Source organism: Panthera uncia, chromosome F1, assembly GCF_023721935.1.
Source record: "Panthera uncia isolate 11264 chromosome F1, Puncia_PCG_1.0, whole genome shotgun sequence".
Lineage (NCBI taxonomy): Eukaryota > Metazoa > Chordata > Mammalia > Carnivora > Felidae > Panthera > Panthera uncia.
The window spans coordinates 30,464,086-30,482,471 of NC_064813.1; the positions used below are offsets into that span (position 1 = coordinate 30,464,086).

At 36.0% G+C, this 18,386-nt stretch overlaps 1 protein-coding gene across 1 annotated transcript in view; it reads left to right on the plus strand.

Annotated features, from left to right (window-relative positions):
• INTS7 (integrator complex subunit 7) overlaps positions 1-18,386 on the plus strand; it is a 91,461-nt gene that overhangs the window by 40,998 nt on the left and 32,077 nt on the right. The window contains exons 8-10 of the mRNA XM_049634190.1: positions 8,773-8,890; positions 13,556-13,690; positions 16,659-16,756. Coding sequence (XP_049490147.1) covers positions 8,773-8,890; positions 13,556-13,690; positions 16,659-16,756 — 351 coding nt within the window. The remainder of the gene's footprint in view (positions 1-8,772; positions 8,891-13,555; positions 13,691-16,658; positions 16,757-18,386) is intronic.

Here is an 18,386-nt window from a genome sequence, read left to right on the forward strand (position 1 = left end):
GTTTTTTTCTAGAAGTTTTATAACTGTGGTTTTATATTTAGCTCTGTGTGATCCATTTTGAGTTGACTGTTGTCTACTCAGGTACAAGGTAGGGATTGATATGCATTTAGATAGGCAATCATCCCACACCTTTTGTTGAAAAGACTGTCCTTTCTTCATTGGCTTACCTTAGCATCTTTGTTAAAAATTCTTTTACCATGTTGACATAAGTCTGTTTCTGGGTTCTGTTTCTTTGATCTATGTGTCTATCCTTAAATGAATAGCACACTGTCTTGGGGTTTTTTTTAGTTTTATTTATTTAAGTAATCTCTACACCCAATGTGGGGCTCCAACTCACGACCCTGAGAGCAAGAGTCCCAGGCTCTTCCGACTGAGCCAGCCAGGCACCCCAATAGCACACTATCTTGATTACTGTACCTTTATAGTAAGTCTTGGAATCAGGTGGTGTGAGTCCTCTACCTTTGTATGTATCAAAATTATTTTCGGTGTTCTAGGTCCTTTGCCTTTTCATATAAAATTTAGAATCAATTTGTCAGTCTCTGCAAAAAACCTTGCTAGGATTTTGATTGGTATTTGCATCTATAAATCAGTTTGAAAAGAGCTGACCTCTTAATAGTATTGAGTTTTCTGATCCACGAACAAAATATCTCTCTCTGTTTATTTAGGTTTTAGTTTATCATCAGCAGTTCTTAGTTTAAAGCATCCAAATCTTGTAACATTCTGTTAGATTTATTCCTAAGTAGTTCGTGGGTTTTGGTGGTATTATAAATGATTGTTTTCTTAGATTTCCAAGAGAGCAATTTTGATTTCTTCTGTGACCCTGAAATTAATTTTTTTCTTTATTCATATTGTTTTTTTCTGGTTTTATTGAGATACACTTGACACACATCACTGTATAAGTTGAAGGCGTGCAGCATGCTTTCACTTACATTTATTGTGAAATAATGACCGAAGTAAGTTTACTTAGTGTCCGTCATCTCATGCAGGAACAATAGAAAAAAGTTTTCTTACGATGAGAGCTCTTACGCTTTACTCTCTTAACAATTTTCATATACATCACACAGCAGTGTTGACTGTAGTCATGTTGTATGTTCCACACCTGATACCAACTGATCTTATAACTGGAAGTTTCTGTTTTTGAAGTTATCAGTTTTTTGTATTCATGGAATTTTTGTTGTTGCCAACCTTCTGTTATTAATGTCTAATTTTAAAGTTTCTTTGAGACCCAGTGTAGGATCACTTTTTATAAATATGGTTGACCATTGAACAACATGTGTTTGAACTGCATGGGTCCACTTATACATGGATTTTATATATATATCTGTCAGACTACCATGTTCTACTGTGTAGGGAGTCAGCACCCTCACCCCTGTGTCAACTGTAGTTCAAAGGATTTAAAAAGAAGGTATATTTTCTATATTAATTATACCAGATATGTTATATGTAGTAAAATATGTAGACAAATATATAGTATATAATGTTACGTGTTATATATATGTATTGCGTTAATATTACATATTACATGTAATGTTACATATTGTATATGTATACTACATACTATATATTACTAATATAGCGTTTTAGTATAAAGCTATATTGAATCTACTTTATTGATAGTACTCAAGTATACCATCTTAAATTAGTTTTTTTTTCTTTTGATCTATGGAGTTTTGATATTTATTCTCTTCTCACACCCATTTGTATTTTAATTTAAAAATCTTAGGGGTGCCTGGGTGGCTCAGACTGTTGAGTGTCCGACTTCAGCTCAGGTCATGATCTCATGGTCTGTGAGTTCAAGCCCCGCGTTGGGCTCTGTGCTGACAGCTCAGAGCCTGGAGCCTGCTTTGGATTTTGGGTCTCCCCCTCTCTCTGCCCCTTCCCTGCTCACGTGTGCACTCTCACTCTCTTTAAAAGTAAATAAACGGTAACAAAAGAATTTTTTTTATCTTAATGCTCTTATTGCACAAATAGAACTTATTAATGTAAAGGGATCCTCTATCCTATTTAAAGCTTTTTGCCTCTAGGGGCTCCTGGGTGGCTCAGTTGGTTAGGTGTCTGACTTCAGCTCAGGGCCTGATCTCACAGTTTGTGAGTTTGAGCCCCGCATGGGGCTCTGTGCTGACAGCTCAGAGCTTGGAGCCTACTTTGGATTCTATGTCTCCCTCTCTCTCTCTGCCCCTCCCCTGCTCATGCTCTGTCTGTCCCTGTCTCTCAAAAATAAATAAAACATTAAAGCCTTTTGTCTCTGATTCTTTATATATCATTAACATTGCTACTTGTTTTTCTTTGCATGTATTCATTAGTCTGTCAATTTTATTATTGACTTTTCTCCGTCATTTGGGTTTAATCCTTATAAATAGCACATAGTTAAATTTACCTCTTTAGACTTAATCTGAGTCTCTTTAAATAGTGTAATATAAATTATTTGCATTTATTGATATACCTGATGTTTTTGCTTACTTTCCCCATCTTCCTATTGTTCTTATACATTCTTTCTTGTTTCCTTTCTCCATTACTTTCCTTTGTTACTTTGATTGTTTTCTTTATTCCTTTATGTTCTAGTGAATTAAAAAGATTTTTAGATGCTAATTAAACATTTGTTTTTACTTATATCTGTACTCAGTATATATTAATGTAAGAACATGTGTGTCTGTTAAGAATGAAAAGTGTGGTCATTGAAATGTTGCAAATTTTAGCAGACTTGAATTCTCTTTTTTCCTCCCCTTCACTCTTTCCTATATCTTATTAAAATAATCTGGAATTTAATGATCAATCTTTTTTTTTTTTTAATGCTATACAGTGGGTTTTTTTTTTGTAATAAGTTTTTTCATAATATATGCACTGAACTTCACAGCCACATGAACAGTCACTTAAATGTTAACTAGTTTGTTTATTTCACAGCTTGCTAGTATTTCTTCATTTTACCACATCTTCCCTTGAGTTTTTAATTCTGATTTATCTTTCTTTTTTCTTTGATTAACTAACTTTTTTCTTTGATTAATTTTAATTGAAAATATGTATTTTTTAATATTTGTTTCTCTCACAAAGAATTTTTTCCTGTGCCTGAAACCTGAGCATATTGATCTTAATTAAATAGATATGGTCAAATAATCACTACCTCACAGCCTAGATATATTTTTGAAAATATTGAAATAGAACAGAGGAAAACAGTGATAATGATATTTGTTGGTTTCAAATTTGAGTTTTACTCCCAATTACCAAGAGTAATTATATTTTTTCTAGGGCTTCCTTCTTCCCCCCCCTTCCCTCCCTCCTTTTTTCCTGCCTCTCATCCAGTCGCATCCACCACTGATTAATTTTTGGGTTTTGGTACTTCAAGAGTGATTGTGTCTGTTTCATTGCTACTTTTGCTGGTGTGATGGTAGGTATTATAATTAACATATGGAATCATATATTCCAGATTTAAAGGAAATCCTTTCATTCTAAATGTTTTAAAAACAAAATGAAGGCCTAATATAGTGTATTTTTATTAAAATAGCCAAAAACAGAATTAATTTCATAAGAACAAAAATATTTTTTCATGTGTTTATATTTTTGTTTGGATTTTGTATGCTTGCTAATATAAATATCCATTTTAGTTGGTGTTAATTTGTGTTAATAGCTTACACTTATTTTGATGTTATAATCTTATCTGAAGAAGTTGATTTATACAACCTGTCTGTTACGAAGCAAAAGATAATTCTGGATATTTTCAAAGACATAATTTTATTTTTGGTTTTATATCTCCTGAGAGCTCTGATTTGTACCTTATCTGATACTAGGAGGAATGATAAGTTAAGCCTGAGAATTAGTTCTTTTACATCTTTTTCTTTGTGGTTAGTAGAATGGAGACATTTTGAGAGATTATGTCTCTGGCAGAGTACTTTGAAACATAATGTTTTTCTGTACCTTAAAGATTATAAAATTTTTGCCATGCTTTTCTGGAACACATCCCTGGTGGCCAGTCCCATTCTAGGGTAGAGGAGAAGCCCCTATTTAGGAACTGACCCAGAAAACGGTAATTCAGGACAGAGCTTCAGTTGAGAAGTGAGGTAAGCCAGCCTAGAGAGAGAAATTCAGACCAAATAGTGAAGAAGATTGTCGTGGTGAGTGAGAAAGGGCGCTCTGTTTGAAGAGTTAGTTTTCCTTTTTGTCAATGTGAAAATGGCCCTGGTAAGAACAGTTTGTAATAGGCTATGTCCTTGGAACCGAAACTTGAGCCAGACTTCATCACTGACATAGGATTGATGTGCCATCCCTGGGGAACTTCGTGATGTGCTCTGTTAAGCTTACTGATCTGAATTAATGAACCTTGAAATCAGTATGTATTTACTGGGAGCATTTTAGTACCCAGTACTGTGCTGAATGACAGAAATTAGAAGATAACATTAATTTTCTAATATTTTCCCTCAATTTTTTAAATGGTAAAATTCTTCTTGCTTTTTAAAAATCATTAATATCGTTTTCATAAATGTCTCACATATGCCTTCTTGATCGTCCCGAAAGGTTAAATGTCTCCTAATACACAGAGCACTCTACAAGGCATAATTTTTAATACATAGCAATATAAGACATAATCCTTAACTTCTGGGGCTATTTGGCTGAGGGTTTTATTCTTAAGCACAAGTAAGTTAATAGCACAAGGCAGGACAGTTTAGGGAATAAGACATAGATAAGTGGAAATGGCTTAAGTATTTGAATAAATAAAAAAAGACTGTGGTATTACCTAACCACAATCACTTTTTTAAAAACTGCTTTCTTCTGTACTTCAAAAACAGCGTCTGTGTCTTCTCTTATTTCTTAATCCTTCACTCTTTCTTTCATACACTTGCATTTAGATGTTTCCCTATTGCTTCTGCTTAGGCACTTAAAAACGTCGCCAGTGTTCTTAATGCTAAATCCGGAGGCTTTTCTGCCTTCGTCATGGCCCCTTCAGCCTGCCCCTTCTCTTGGCTTCTTTGCACTGAACTGCCCTCACTCAGTTTTTCCACCCTTGAAACTGTATCATCTTTGCATTCTTCACCCCTCCTTTTCTTTGGAGTTGAGTCTTTGGGTTGAGTTGAAGCTGGGTGCTTCCTCCCACTTATTTTGTGCCAGTCTGAGTGCTCCCCTTCACATCAGCCTGGGCATTCTAGTCCTTCTCCTGGAGCTGAACTACTCTCCAGCATCATAGCTTGTAGAGCTTACAGAATTCTTGGACTTTCTATTATTATAGACAATAAACATCACCCCCCTTTTATTTTAACATTTATTTCTTTTTATGCCAATACATTCGTGTGTGAAAATTCAAAAGCTGCAAAAGGATCCATAGATATAGATATATAGATATAGATATATACACACACGTGTATATATATATATATATATGTATTATCTATATATATATGTAAAATATTTCCCACTTACTCTTCTGCCATCCCCTCAGCTCTTTTGCCCAATGGCAACCAATGCCTAATTTCTTGTATGTTTTTCCAGAGATGTTTTACATGAAAGCAATTTGGTATACATCTTTACCCCCATTTTGCAGACAAAGAAGTTGAGACTCAAAGATTTCAGTAATTGGCTCAGATCACAGAGATGGTAAGTGGCAGGGCCAGAATTCCAGTGTGAATCTTCCAGTTAAAAATCTGTTTCTTGTCAGATTCCAAATGCTTGGTAGATATTTCTCCTTGGACTTCATATCTCTTCCTATTTCCGTCTTTCCTCTGAAATTAGCTTATTCCTGTAAATTCTCAATCTTCAAAAATGGAATCAACATGCTCTTGTCATCAGGTTTGAAATTTTGTAGTAGTCATTGAGTCCTTGTTGATTCCCTCATACATAATCTGTTTCAAAACGTCTTTCATATTCACACTCCACTCTCCATTCCCACCACCAAGCTGTGGTTCAGGCTATTGTCCATCACCACCTGCCTGGATTACTGCCATAGTCTGTAGGTTGGCTCCTTGGCTCTCAACTGTGTTTATCATTGCCAGAATAATCTTCCCTAATGCTTTTGATAAGTTATTCCTCTCCAGTGGCTTCCTTTTACCTTTCTCATTAAGTCTAAATTACTCTGCCTAACTTTCAACGTCATCCTTAATCTGACCTAATCTTCCTTATGCAGTGTTTCTCTTTTGGTCATACCTCCTCATAGGTCACAAATAAATACTCCATATTCAGATCTAATTGCCACAGTTCTTGTTTGCTTCATCTTAATCACAGTCTTCCCTTCCATGACCAGAAACTACTTTATCTTTCAAGTCCATTTGCATTTCTCCCGGGATTATTTGCTTCTGCTGCTGCTGCTTTTCTTATTAACTAGGTTTTTGTTTCAGTTGAAAAAGTACATGTGCACATGATAAAAAATTCAGAGTTCAAAGTGCACAGTGAATGAGATACAAATCATCTCTTCCCCCAGCCCTCGCCCACAGAGGTGGTCAGCGTTACTATTTTCTTACATATCCTTCTGAATTTTGTCATTTGTCATCCATATGCAAGCATGTGTATGTCCCATCTTCTTTCTGTACGAAAATGGAAATACAGTATATACATGTTCTGAACCTTTTATCAATAGTACATCTTGGGAAACATCTCATGTTAGCACTTAGATCTACTGCGTTCTTTTACCAGCTGTGTGGTACTCCCTTTATATTTCCAGTCCCACGGACGGACGGATATTAGAGTTGTTTTTAGTACTTTTACTGTTACTGATTACATTGCTACATTGACTAGTTGGTTTAAAAAAAAAAAATCACCTTTATGAATGTACCATTTCTAAAAAAGGAGTCCTTGGGTCCAATGATATGTACATTTAAAATTTTTATATTTAATGCCACTTACCCACCAGTGAAGTTTACGCCATTTTACCATTCTATCAGCAATGCATGAGAACACCTGTATCCCACACTGTTTTCAGTATTGTATTTTATTAAACTTGTCTAATCTGGTGAAAAAAAGTCTCTTAATTTAAATTTTTCAAATTATGAGTGAGGTTTAACTTCTTATATTTATTTAAAAGCCATTTTGTATACAAAAACCATTTTGTATAAATACTATCTGTGAACTACTCATTTTTCTATTGGGTTGTCTATTTATTAGTAAGAACTTTTTATATATTGAGGTTATTGGGCCTTCATTGACCTTACATGATGGGAATATTTTTTTTTCCAGGTTTGTCAATTATCTTTTTACTTTTTCTTTTCCCATGTTGATCCCTTAGTAGTTTTTACAGTTTTGGTTCTTATTTGTGACAAAAAAGAAACAAGAGTTTAGTTTTATCTTACCCAAATGACTCGCCAGTTGTCCTTGAACTGTTGATTTAAAAGCCCCTCTGATTTGAAATGCCATTATCGTATATTAAATTCTATGTGTATTTGAATCCATTTCTGGGACCAGTTCTCTCTGATTGATTTCTCTGTCCATGAGTATGAAAAACTTTGACTTCTACAGGTTTATTATACATTTTATATTTGGTAGGGCTTATTTTTGTCCGTCATTATACTTTATCAGAATTTTTCTGGATATTTTCTGATTTTTATTTTTCCATATTATCTTTAGAAACAGATCTAAATCTCCCCATTCCCAAGATTTTGATATTTTTATCTGGGACATACTAAGTTTATTTTATATTTTGTAAAGTTTATTAACCCTTTCTGGAATTTTATTTTTTATTTTTCCCCTGGTCTTTAAGTTTTGCCATTTTCTGAACCTTTGCCCTTGTTGGAGAATGGGAATTAGTTGAATTTAGCAGGGCAGTTATTTGACTACTTACAAGACATGTCCCAAGAGTAAGTATACAGGATGAGGCAGGAGTCCCTGTAGTATAAGCTTATATTTATAGCTGACTGTGCTGAAAGAAAAGCATCTTCTTTTTCGTAATTCTTCAGGTCATCTTAGGCATAGAGTAGATGACCCGAAATGGAGAAGAGACAGCTCATTCACTTGTATAGTAGATAGAATTGCCACATTCTATTTTTTTTTAAATATACATACATGAACTAACATAGGTATCTCTCAAGTAAGCAGAGTGTGGTAGAGGTTCTGCTTGTGAGGACTAAATAGTACGTAATTTATACACTGGGCTTAATAAAAAATCAGTCATGATGACCTTTTTTTTTAAATAGACTTTATTCTTCATAATAGGTGTAGATTTACAGAAAAATGGGAAAGACAATACAGAGGATCGCCACACACCCCACATCCAGTTAACCCCTATTATTGGTAATTAACATTAGTATGGCACATTTGTTAAAATTAATAAACTGTTGATACATTATTTTTTTTTTAATTTTTAAAAATTTTTTTTTAACGTTTATTTATTTTTGAGACAGAGAGAGACAGAGCATGAACGGGGGAGGGGCAGAGAGAGAGGGAGACACAGAATCAGAAGCAGGCTCCAGGCTCTGAGCCGTCAGCCCAGAGCCCGACGCGGGGCTCGAACTCACGTACCGTGAGATCGTGACCTGAGCCGAAGTCGGACGCTCAACCGACTGAGCCACCCAGGCGCCCTGATACATTATTATTATTAATCAAAGTTCATTCCTTATTCTGGTTCCTTTAGTTGTTACTTGGTGTCCTTTTTCTGTTCCAGGAGCCCATCTAGGAAACTACATTATATTTAGCTAACATGTTTCCTTAGGGTCCTCTTGGCTGTGGCAGTTTGACTTAAGTTTTTATCATGGGGGGGAAAAGATACAATTTTTCTAAAAGCTAGGACATTTAAAACAACTAGACAATTTTAAAGTATATTGGCATTTCAACTTCTGCGTTCTTTACTCCTCTGTATTTCAGGCACTCTGTGAATGTGCCCTCCAGACTCCTTATGACAGTCTGAAACTTGGGATGTTGTCTGTCCTTTCCACACTGTCAGGGACCATTGCCATCAAACATTACTTCAGCATAGCTTCAGGTAAGGCGAAGACAGGGGAGAGCATACGGACAATGTGGTAATCCCTTTTTCATGCTGATGGGTCATGTTGCTTCTTCTGTAAAGCCTTAGAATCCAGGACGGTTCCAATCTCATACTCTGTTATATGCTAGTGATTGATTTGAAAAGGATTTCTTAACTAATGTCTGTTGTCATAAAATCTTGCACCTTTGATTATAATTCAAGGATATTGGTTTTCTAGATTTGCCCTGTTTTGAATTATATGTAGGTGAAACAGTATTTTTGCAGGTACTTAACATAGCTTGTTTGCTTTTGTATGCCTCTGACTCAAAGTGCCCTTTGGATTTAAGTACATTTCAAAGGCCAAATGGTGGTGATGTTTAAAAGCAAATGTCACATGCCCTCTTTTAGGTATATGTCATCCCTCTGGAAAATGATTAAAATAAAACTTTACCCCAGTTCAATAATGATTTCCTAGTTGCCTATTCCAGATGATTTAACTTCAGAATGCCTTTATTGGGGTGCTTGGGTGGCTCAGTCAGTTAAACACCTGACTTTAGCTCAGGTCATGATCTCATAGTTCGTGGGTTCGAGCCCCCCATTGGGCTTTGTGCGGACCGCTCAGAGCCTGGAGCCTGCTTCGGGTTCTCTCTCTCTCTCTCTCTCTCTCTCTCTCTCTCTCTCTCTCCCCCTCTCTCCCTCCTCCCCCTCCCCTACTTGTGCTCTGTCTCTGCCTCTGTCTCTCAAAATTAAATAAACATTTAAAAAAATTAAAAAAAAAAAAAGTTGGGAAGTGGGAGAATACATACTAGTGATACAGCGGTGACCACGGCCACAACCAGTTTCTAGGATCTGCCGTAGGCAGTGGGCGTTTGCTGTGTCATGCATGGTCCCTTTGGCAGCAGTGTAAGTTGTGACATTGAGGAATCAGTGCCAGTGGTGGCAATATCTTCACTGAACTCATTCTGCGCATGATTTGGGCAGTGATCTTGGTTGGTCTCTAGCCTTGCCTGTTTCCTATTTTCTAAGCTTAGTTTTCTAGCCTTTCCAGTAACTCTGTGAGGTATTTCTTTTTAAAAAAGTTTTCTTTTTAATGTTTGTTTATTTTTGAGAGAGTCAGAGATAGAGTGTGACTGGGGGAGGGGTAGAGAGCGAGGGAGACACAGAATCAGAAGCAGGTTCCAAGCCATGAGCTGTCAGCACAGAGCCCGACATGGGGCTCAAACTCACAGACCGTGAGATCATGACCTTGAGCCTCAGTCAGACACCCAACTGACTGAGCCACCCAAGCGCCCCATTCTGTGAGGTATTTCTATGTCAGTTATCCATTGCTACAAAATAAATCACCTCAAAACTTAGTGGCTTAAAACCATCGTGTTTGCTCTGATTCTGTATATCAGCAATTTTGATTGGCTTTTACTCAGAAAACTGCAGTCCTCTGGAACCTGGACCAGACTGGACGGTCTAAGGTAGTCTCATTCACCAGCTGGAGCGTGAAAGGCTTTCAGCAGAGGCACCGTGGTTCTCCTGCATGGGACTCTCAGCAGGCCAGCTTAGCTTTGTTAACATCGTGTCCTCAGGGTCCTCACAGCAGCCAAAAGGAGGCAGGCCACCAGCACATAAGCACTTCTTCGCGTTGCGCTTGCACATGTTTCTTCATGTCTCGGTAGCCAGGGCAAGTCACACAGCCAAGTCTAAATAAGTGGAGAAATAAACACCTCTTGAGGCAAGGAATTAGAAAATTGCATTGCAAAGGGGCTTGCCTGCAAGGGATGTATTATTACAGCCTTTTTTATCAACAATCACATGCCCATTATGCTTTCCCTAAGTTCTTTTTCTACATGAGTCAGCCAGTCTCAGTTTCTCAGCTGATACTTACTATCCTTGACCGACATCCTACCTGAAGAAAGCTGTGGTAAGCAGAGTATTAATTGTGTCTTATAACTTACAAGTGCCTTCCCATGCAAGGTCTCATTGCTTCTGTACAAGTAGCCTTTCAAGTAAGGCACATGCAGAGGAGTTTATAAGTATTAAAATCGAGGCTTACAGATTTGCAGTGATATGTCCAAAGGCACACATTATAAAGAGCCTTAGCCTGGGCCAGAACCCAAAAGTTCTGACTTAGGGTGCAGTTTTATACTAAATGACCTAGACGTAAAATGACTTTCTTTTTCTTTATTTTTTAAAAGTCATGTATAAGCTTTGTCAGGTTATAGTATTCAAGCACTTCTTGAGCTTTGTCCTTTTATTGAATGTTGAATTTTATTAAATTGCAGTTTCTATATGGAATTAAGCAAAAGGTTTAAATAACCACATTAGGTAATGCTTATAGGAAATTAAAAGTCAGGGATTTTACAAAATTGGACTATTCCCGTAAGCAATGGTAAATGTTTAAGTATGTTTTCATTGCTTAGATTTTTTCAACGTAAGCAGGATAGTTTGTAAAACAAAATTAAATTTTGCATCTAAATCACTAACAAATGGCTCGTAAGCATGTAAGATGTTCAGTGTCGCACATACCTAAGAAGAATGCCAAACAAAGCCACACTGAAATACTTTACCAGTCCATCAGATTGGCATAGATTCAGAAGTTTGATAGCAGGGGTGTGGGTGAACCACGACTCTCATTCATTGCTCATGGGTTGTGAATTATTAGTCTGCATAGGTGATTTGGAAATACTCATCAAAATTATAAATGAGCCAGAAATTTCACTTCTAGGAATTTATCCTACTAGTATAGTCACATATTTGACAAATGACAGATGTACAAGGGTATTCATAGCATCATTATATGTAATAGCAAAATACTATCCATCAGCAGGGGTGTAAGAGCATAAAAAAATCCGTCAGTAGGGACCGCATTAAAGAAATAATGTTATACAACGGCAATAGAAGTCAGTGTAATTTATTAAAAAGAATGTATGGCATGGAATAATCTCCGTGATACAATGTTTAAAGAAAAGCAAGATGCAAAAGTGTATGAAAGGAGAAAGCAATAGCAAAATATGTGCACTTGCAAATTTATAGAGCCTGGAATGATACACAAGGAACTGATAGCATTGGGCGCATGAAGAAGACTTCTCATTCACTGACTTTATACATTTTTCTAATATTTGTTGAACCTTTTGAACCAGTTGGATTTATCTTAGCAAATAATTTCTAAGTAAATAAAAAAATTAAATTTAAAAGGAATATTTTCCCTGAAACAGTTAACATAGAAAAATGCCACAAAATACTATATTTTAAAGGCAGAGTATTGGCCACTATCTACTTATCATGAGTATGTGTGAATTTTTAAATTGTGTTGATGTGCGTAAAGGGAAAAAAATTTATTTAAAGGAAACACTCTAGAAAGCTAATGAAATAATGCCACACTCATTTGTGGGATTTGGGATGATTTTTGGTTTTTTTTTTGGATCTTTATGTTTTTTTGCCAAATGTCCTATGATGACGCTTCATAGAAAAAAAGGAAAAATGTAAGTTGCAGAACACATCTGTAAATTTATAAATGAGTCTGTTTTGTCCAAATCACATAGGAAAGAAAAAGAATGGAGGAAATACAAGTGCCATAGTTTTGAAAAGCTTTTCAAATATTTTAAAAACACTGAGGCTTTACCTGAGCTAGTATTTTTATGTTAAACTGCGAATCAGTAAGGCGACATATGTCCCACACTGCCTGAGGTAGTCTTGGTTTATGCCTGTTGTAAGTAGTAATGATGTCCCCCTTCAGCCTCAAAAGATATGATCAACCTTGGTAGGAGAGGCAAGGTTGAAGTTGATAGGAATCATGGAAAATAAGCAAGAATGGAAAAAGGAAGGCAGAAACAAGAGACTGCTAAAAAGTTGAAAAGCTTTAATCTTCTTGAAGCTCACTCACTTATACCTGAGAGCTTCTCTACTGTATGTAAAAATATTTGCAACATAAGCCTTACGTTACAGAATTTCAAGTGTGAATTTTAAAGGTGACTGCAGTCTACAGCATAGAGCGTGAGGTATAAAGCACAGGGGTAGGACATAAGTAACGGATTTTACGTTACAGAATTTCAAGTGTGAATTTTAAAAGTCACTGCAATCTACAGCAGAGAGCATAAGGTATAAAGCACAGGGGTAGGACATAAGTAACAGATTTTATGATCTCAGGGGCAAGATGCTTAAAATCTTTGGGCTTCAGTTTCTTCTGTAAAAAGCATCGAATTATGTGATGTCAGAATCCTTTCCAGTTCTAAAATCATGAATTCTGTGTAAACCTTAACTCTATGCCAGCCATTGAGGTAAGAAAATCAAACTTTAAAAGTTTTGCTTCTCTTTTTCTTTCCTCTCTTAAAGGTCAGGTTTACCTGATTAGAAGCCTGTATTGACATCCTAATTTTAATGAGAACCAATTGGTTCCCCAGAACCAATCTTTAGTTGTTTTGGCTTTTGCTGTGCTCCTTAGTCAGTTTTTATTAATATTTTTGTGGGAAAGTCCTATATTATTTTAGATCCTAATCATTACAGACTATCGCATATACCTGTTCTAAGTACCTTGACAGGAGAAGCAGGAATGATTGTTTTTATTGATGATGGAGTAGAAGTAGATGGAGTAGAAATTTTCCTTTGAAAATGAGAAAAATGAACCTAGACATTGAATTGCTTTTGGACTATATGAGTGAATTAAATTGGTGCTGCTTTTCTCTTCTTGTTTAGGAAACGTGGGTTCTTCCCCCAGATCTTCTGACTTGGTCCGATTAGCCCAAGAATGCTGTTACCATAACAACAGAGGCATTGCAGCTCATGGAGTGCGAGTCCTAACTAATATAACTGTCTCCTGTCAAGAAAAAGGTCAGTTTGATCAGGACTGATACTCTATATAAACTTTCAAATTGAAGTTTTGGTGGAATTGTGTATGTGTCTTTGGTTTTTTAATCCCTTATTATTTTTAGCACTTGTGCTTTTACCTACTGGTTGCCTCCTGAAGTGTTCTTAGAGCAGGTTTTCTCAAGACTACTTAATCCCATGAAAAATAAAAATATGAAAATGAGGACCTTGGGATTGAGATTGTGAAACTGAAAGGTTTCATGGAGCATTGCCCATTCCTCTCAGTGCTGAACTTTGCGTGGATGGTGCTGTGGGTAGGAATCGCTTATGACTGCCCTGTGGTATGACAGTTTGTTCACCTGTACAAAAGCCTGAGAAATTTAGGAAAAAATACTTTAAGTTAACAAGGGGCTTAAGTAACAAATAGTTTTCACCTAGGGGCAAATGAGTTAACAGAGTAATATGAATTAAATTGGCATAGAATTTGTCTCTGGGTATTTAAAGTTAAACTGATTTGCATAATTTAAGATATGAATAGAAAATGCTTAGGGGTGCCTGGGTGGCTCAATTGGTTAAGTGGTTGGCAGACTCTTGATTTGGACCCAGGTCGTAATCCCAGGGTTCTGAGATTGAGCCCCACTTGGGGTTCTGTGGACCGTAGAGCCTGGTTAAGGTTCACTCTAGATCTCTCCCCCTGCCCCTCTTCCCTGCTGGAGCTCTTTCTCTCTCTCAGAAAAAAAAAAAAAAAAAGGAAAAGAAAAGAAAAAGAAAGGAAAGAAAGAAAGAAAGAAAGAAAGAAAATGCTTACATTTTATTATATTCCTAACATCTTTGATCTAAATAAAGGCTTGAATAAGTTCATGCTGGTGTTCAAAACCAGAAATGCATTTTGGATATTTCTTCTATTACAGTGTTTATTTTGATCTTTATTAAGGATCATAAATAGAAATCTTAGCCCCACAAAACGTCAGCACTGCTCATTCTTAGTACCTATTTTTTTTCTCTAGCATCCTGACCTTCAGTAGTCTTAACACTGTTTGTCAAGCCTTATACTAATTCAGATAACATTTCTTTAAATTGTTCTTTAAATGTTGTTCTTATTTGAATAATTAAACCTGTTTTATTTTTTAAATAGTTATGAGTGTTTTCTATCATGTAACATAGAAAACTGTGCGTTCTCAAAGCTCATACATATTAACCTAAATATGGTTAACTAATATATTCAGAACTTTCTAGAACTTCTAGAGAAATTTTAGCCCCATGGAAGTGGAAAGATGCTGTAGTACTCTATTACATGAGACATCTTAAGGAATTTGTTCTTTGTGGTCTGACTTATAACATTAATAAGATTATGTGGCATCTTCATTACTTCCTAAAAGGGGTGCAGTTTTCATTAGAAAGTTACCTTGTAGGTGAAAATAGACAAGCATAATCTGTCCAGTTAGGAAAGAAGATTAAAGATTTATGTCTAGTTAGGAAGACGTGGTTTGCCGTTCCTAGTATTTTCCTCAGCGAAGCTGGTGACCCTGTTTCAGTTATGCTTTATTTATACCTTTACGGCTTTAGCTCTTGATTTAGTGTGGGTATATATATCTTTTTTTAAATATTAGTTTCAGGTGTATGACAGAGTGATTTGATATTTGCATATATTGTGAAATGATCACCACAGTCTGTTTAATGTCAGTCACTATATACAGTTATACAATTTTCTTCTTGTGATGAGAATTTTTAAGATCTACCCTTTTAACAACTTTCAAATATGCAATATAGCATTATTAACTATACTCACCATGCTATACAATACATCCCATGACTTACTCATCTTATAGCTAGAGGTTTGCACCTTTCAACTCTCTTCTCCCATTTTTACCTACCACCTGCCTCTGGCAACCACCAGTCTGTTCTTTGTACTTACGAGCTCGGTTTTTGTTTGCTTTTGCTTTTGCTTTTTGCTTGTGTATTTGTTTGTTTTAGATTCCACGTATAAGTGAAATCATATGATCATATGTCTTTTTCTGTCTGACTTATTTCACTTAACATTATGCCTTCAGTATCGATCCATGTTGTCTCAAATGTCAGGTTTTCCTTCTTTTTGTGTCTGAATAATGACCCTTTGTGTATCAATACCACATTTTCTTTATCCATCATCTTATTGGTTGTTTCCATATCTTGGCTGTTATAAATAATGCTGTAACGAACATGAAGGTGCATATGTCTTTTTGAGTTATCATTTTTATTTTCTGTGAGTAAATATCCAGAAATGGAATTGCTGGATCATATACTAGTTCTGTTTTCAGTTTTCTGAAGAACCTCCATGCTGCCTTCCAGAGCAGTTGCATCAATATGCATTCTCACCAGCAGTGCACAAGGGTTCCTTTTTCTCCACATCCTCACCAGCTTGTTCTTTCTTGTCTTTTCGACAGTAGCCATTCTAACAGGTGTGAGGCGATCTCTCATGGTCGTTTTGATTTACATTTCCCTGATGATTGGTGATGTTGAGCCTCTTTTCGTGTACTTGTTGGCCCTCTGGATGTGTCCTTCAGAAAAATGATTTTTCAGGTCCTCTACCCAGTTTTTAATCGGATAGTTTGTTTTTTGCTGCTGCATATGAGTTCTTTATATATTTTGGATATTAACCCCTTACCACATACATGATTTGCACATATTTTATCCCATTCAGCAGGATGCCTTTTCATTTTGTTAATGGTTTCCTTTGCTGTGCAGAAAGTTTTTAGTTTGATGTAATGTATATATTTTTATAATCATTAGTAAAGTAGTGGAAAGTGGAAGTCTAAAGATAGCCTTTACATTTCATAAGTAATGGCGCATGTACTTTTTCAGGAAGGTTAGCTTTACACATGACAGTGTTTCCTGTATCTTCCAGTCCTTAATGTTTTTTCTTCTAAGTGTGTGTGTGTGTGTGTGTGTGTGTGTGTGTGTGTATTTAATCTTCTCCATTTGACCATTGTAAAACTTAGTGTTTTTCCTCTAGACCTTTTGGCACTGGAACAAGATGCTGTCTTTGGCCTGGAATCCCTTTTGGTACTTTGTAGTCAAGATGATAGTCCAGGTGCTCAAGCCACGTTAAAGGTGAAAATATCATTTATTTTAATATAATGCCTGTTTTTATTGCCTCAACTAGGGATTGGCAGTCTCGATAAAGGGCCAAATAGTAAATATTTTAAGTTTTGCAGGCTATACACTCTTGTCACAGCTACTCAGTTCTACAGTTACAGGACAAAGCAGCCATGGATGGTGTGCATAAGGGGAAGAAAGAAAGTGTGGTGGTACGGCAGTAAAACTTTATTTACAAAACCAAGCAGGTGTTGGCCAAAGGGCAGTAGTTTGTCAACTCTGGCTTAAACACACAATTTGCCCTTGATCTTCACTTTCAAAATTATCGCTTTGACCATTGTTATTCCAAAGAATAGACAAAGTAAAAACCCAAACTTTGGCCTATTTTGCCTTCAGTTGACAGTGTTTATTTAGTTGAAGCAAATACATATGAAGGTCCTAGGCAACATAAGGCAAAATTAAATAGGCAGAGCCCCTGTACTTACAGAAGTTTATAATCTGAGGTAACACTGATAAGAGATTTTAAAAGAGATATTTAAAATTTATTATGACACTGGAGATTTTTAAGGCTTTTAAGATGTGAAATGAGCCTACTCTTATTGGAGTGAAATATGAAATACAATTTGTGATGGTACAAAATTAAGAAAGGTGGGGCTAATAGAAGTAAAAGGCTATTAGGTAGATATTAGAGATTATAAGAATGATAGCTTGTCTAAGTTATGATTCAGTTCGAAGTAAGTCATAACTTAGTTTAGAATGTTAAGAAAAGGTATGTCACAGTGATGAACAGTGAAGATATTAGTTAAATAAAAATGTGTTTGGCAAATGATTCATCCCCAGAATCCCTTTGGAGCCACAATACATTTACATAAAAGTTTTAAAAAAGAGAGAAAGAAAACAAACCAAATCCTTTTCTTACCAGTTGTAGGTGTCAATAAAACACTGGCCTCAGCACCATAGGACATACATAGATGGTCAAGAAAGGTCTCTGTATTAGAGGAGTTCCCCATCTAGAACACACTGACATTTATCTAAGGGACAATAATACCAAACAGAATGCACTAAGTTCCCTGGTAGTACGAATCAAAGTGCAGTTCTAATGAGAGGACAGAGTTAAGAGTGATTCAGTTGAACTAAGGATGTTAGGGAAGATTTGAACGAGTAGCTGTCTTGTGAGTTAAACCTTGAAAGATGGGGTAGAATTTCGGTATTGAGGAAAGATCATTTGAATCCAAGTGATGACTGTTATAGAAGTTATGAAAACAGCAATCTACCTCTCATGTTGGAAGATGGGTGAATAGCCCCCTGTGGCTACATGACACAATTAGGAGATCTGGAAGATCTGCTCTGTCAAGCAGGTTACCAGACCTGATGCCAAGGAACTTTGTCTTGATTCTCAAGGTAGTTGAGGGAATATTAAAATTTCTAAAGTAATGGACATGCTGTAACATTTGTTGTAGTTATTATTGTTATTTAAATATGTCTGCTATGTGCCATACTTTGTTGACAACTTGTATATATATTTTTTTCTTTACAAAAAACCAATCTAGTGAAATTTGTCCCTCTTTAATGCTCACGAGGAAATTAAGATTCATAAAGATAAAATAACTTGTTGAAAGATACCTAGCTGATCAAGGGCAGGCTG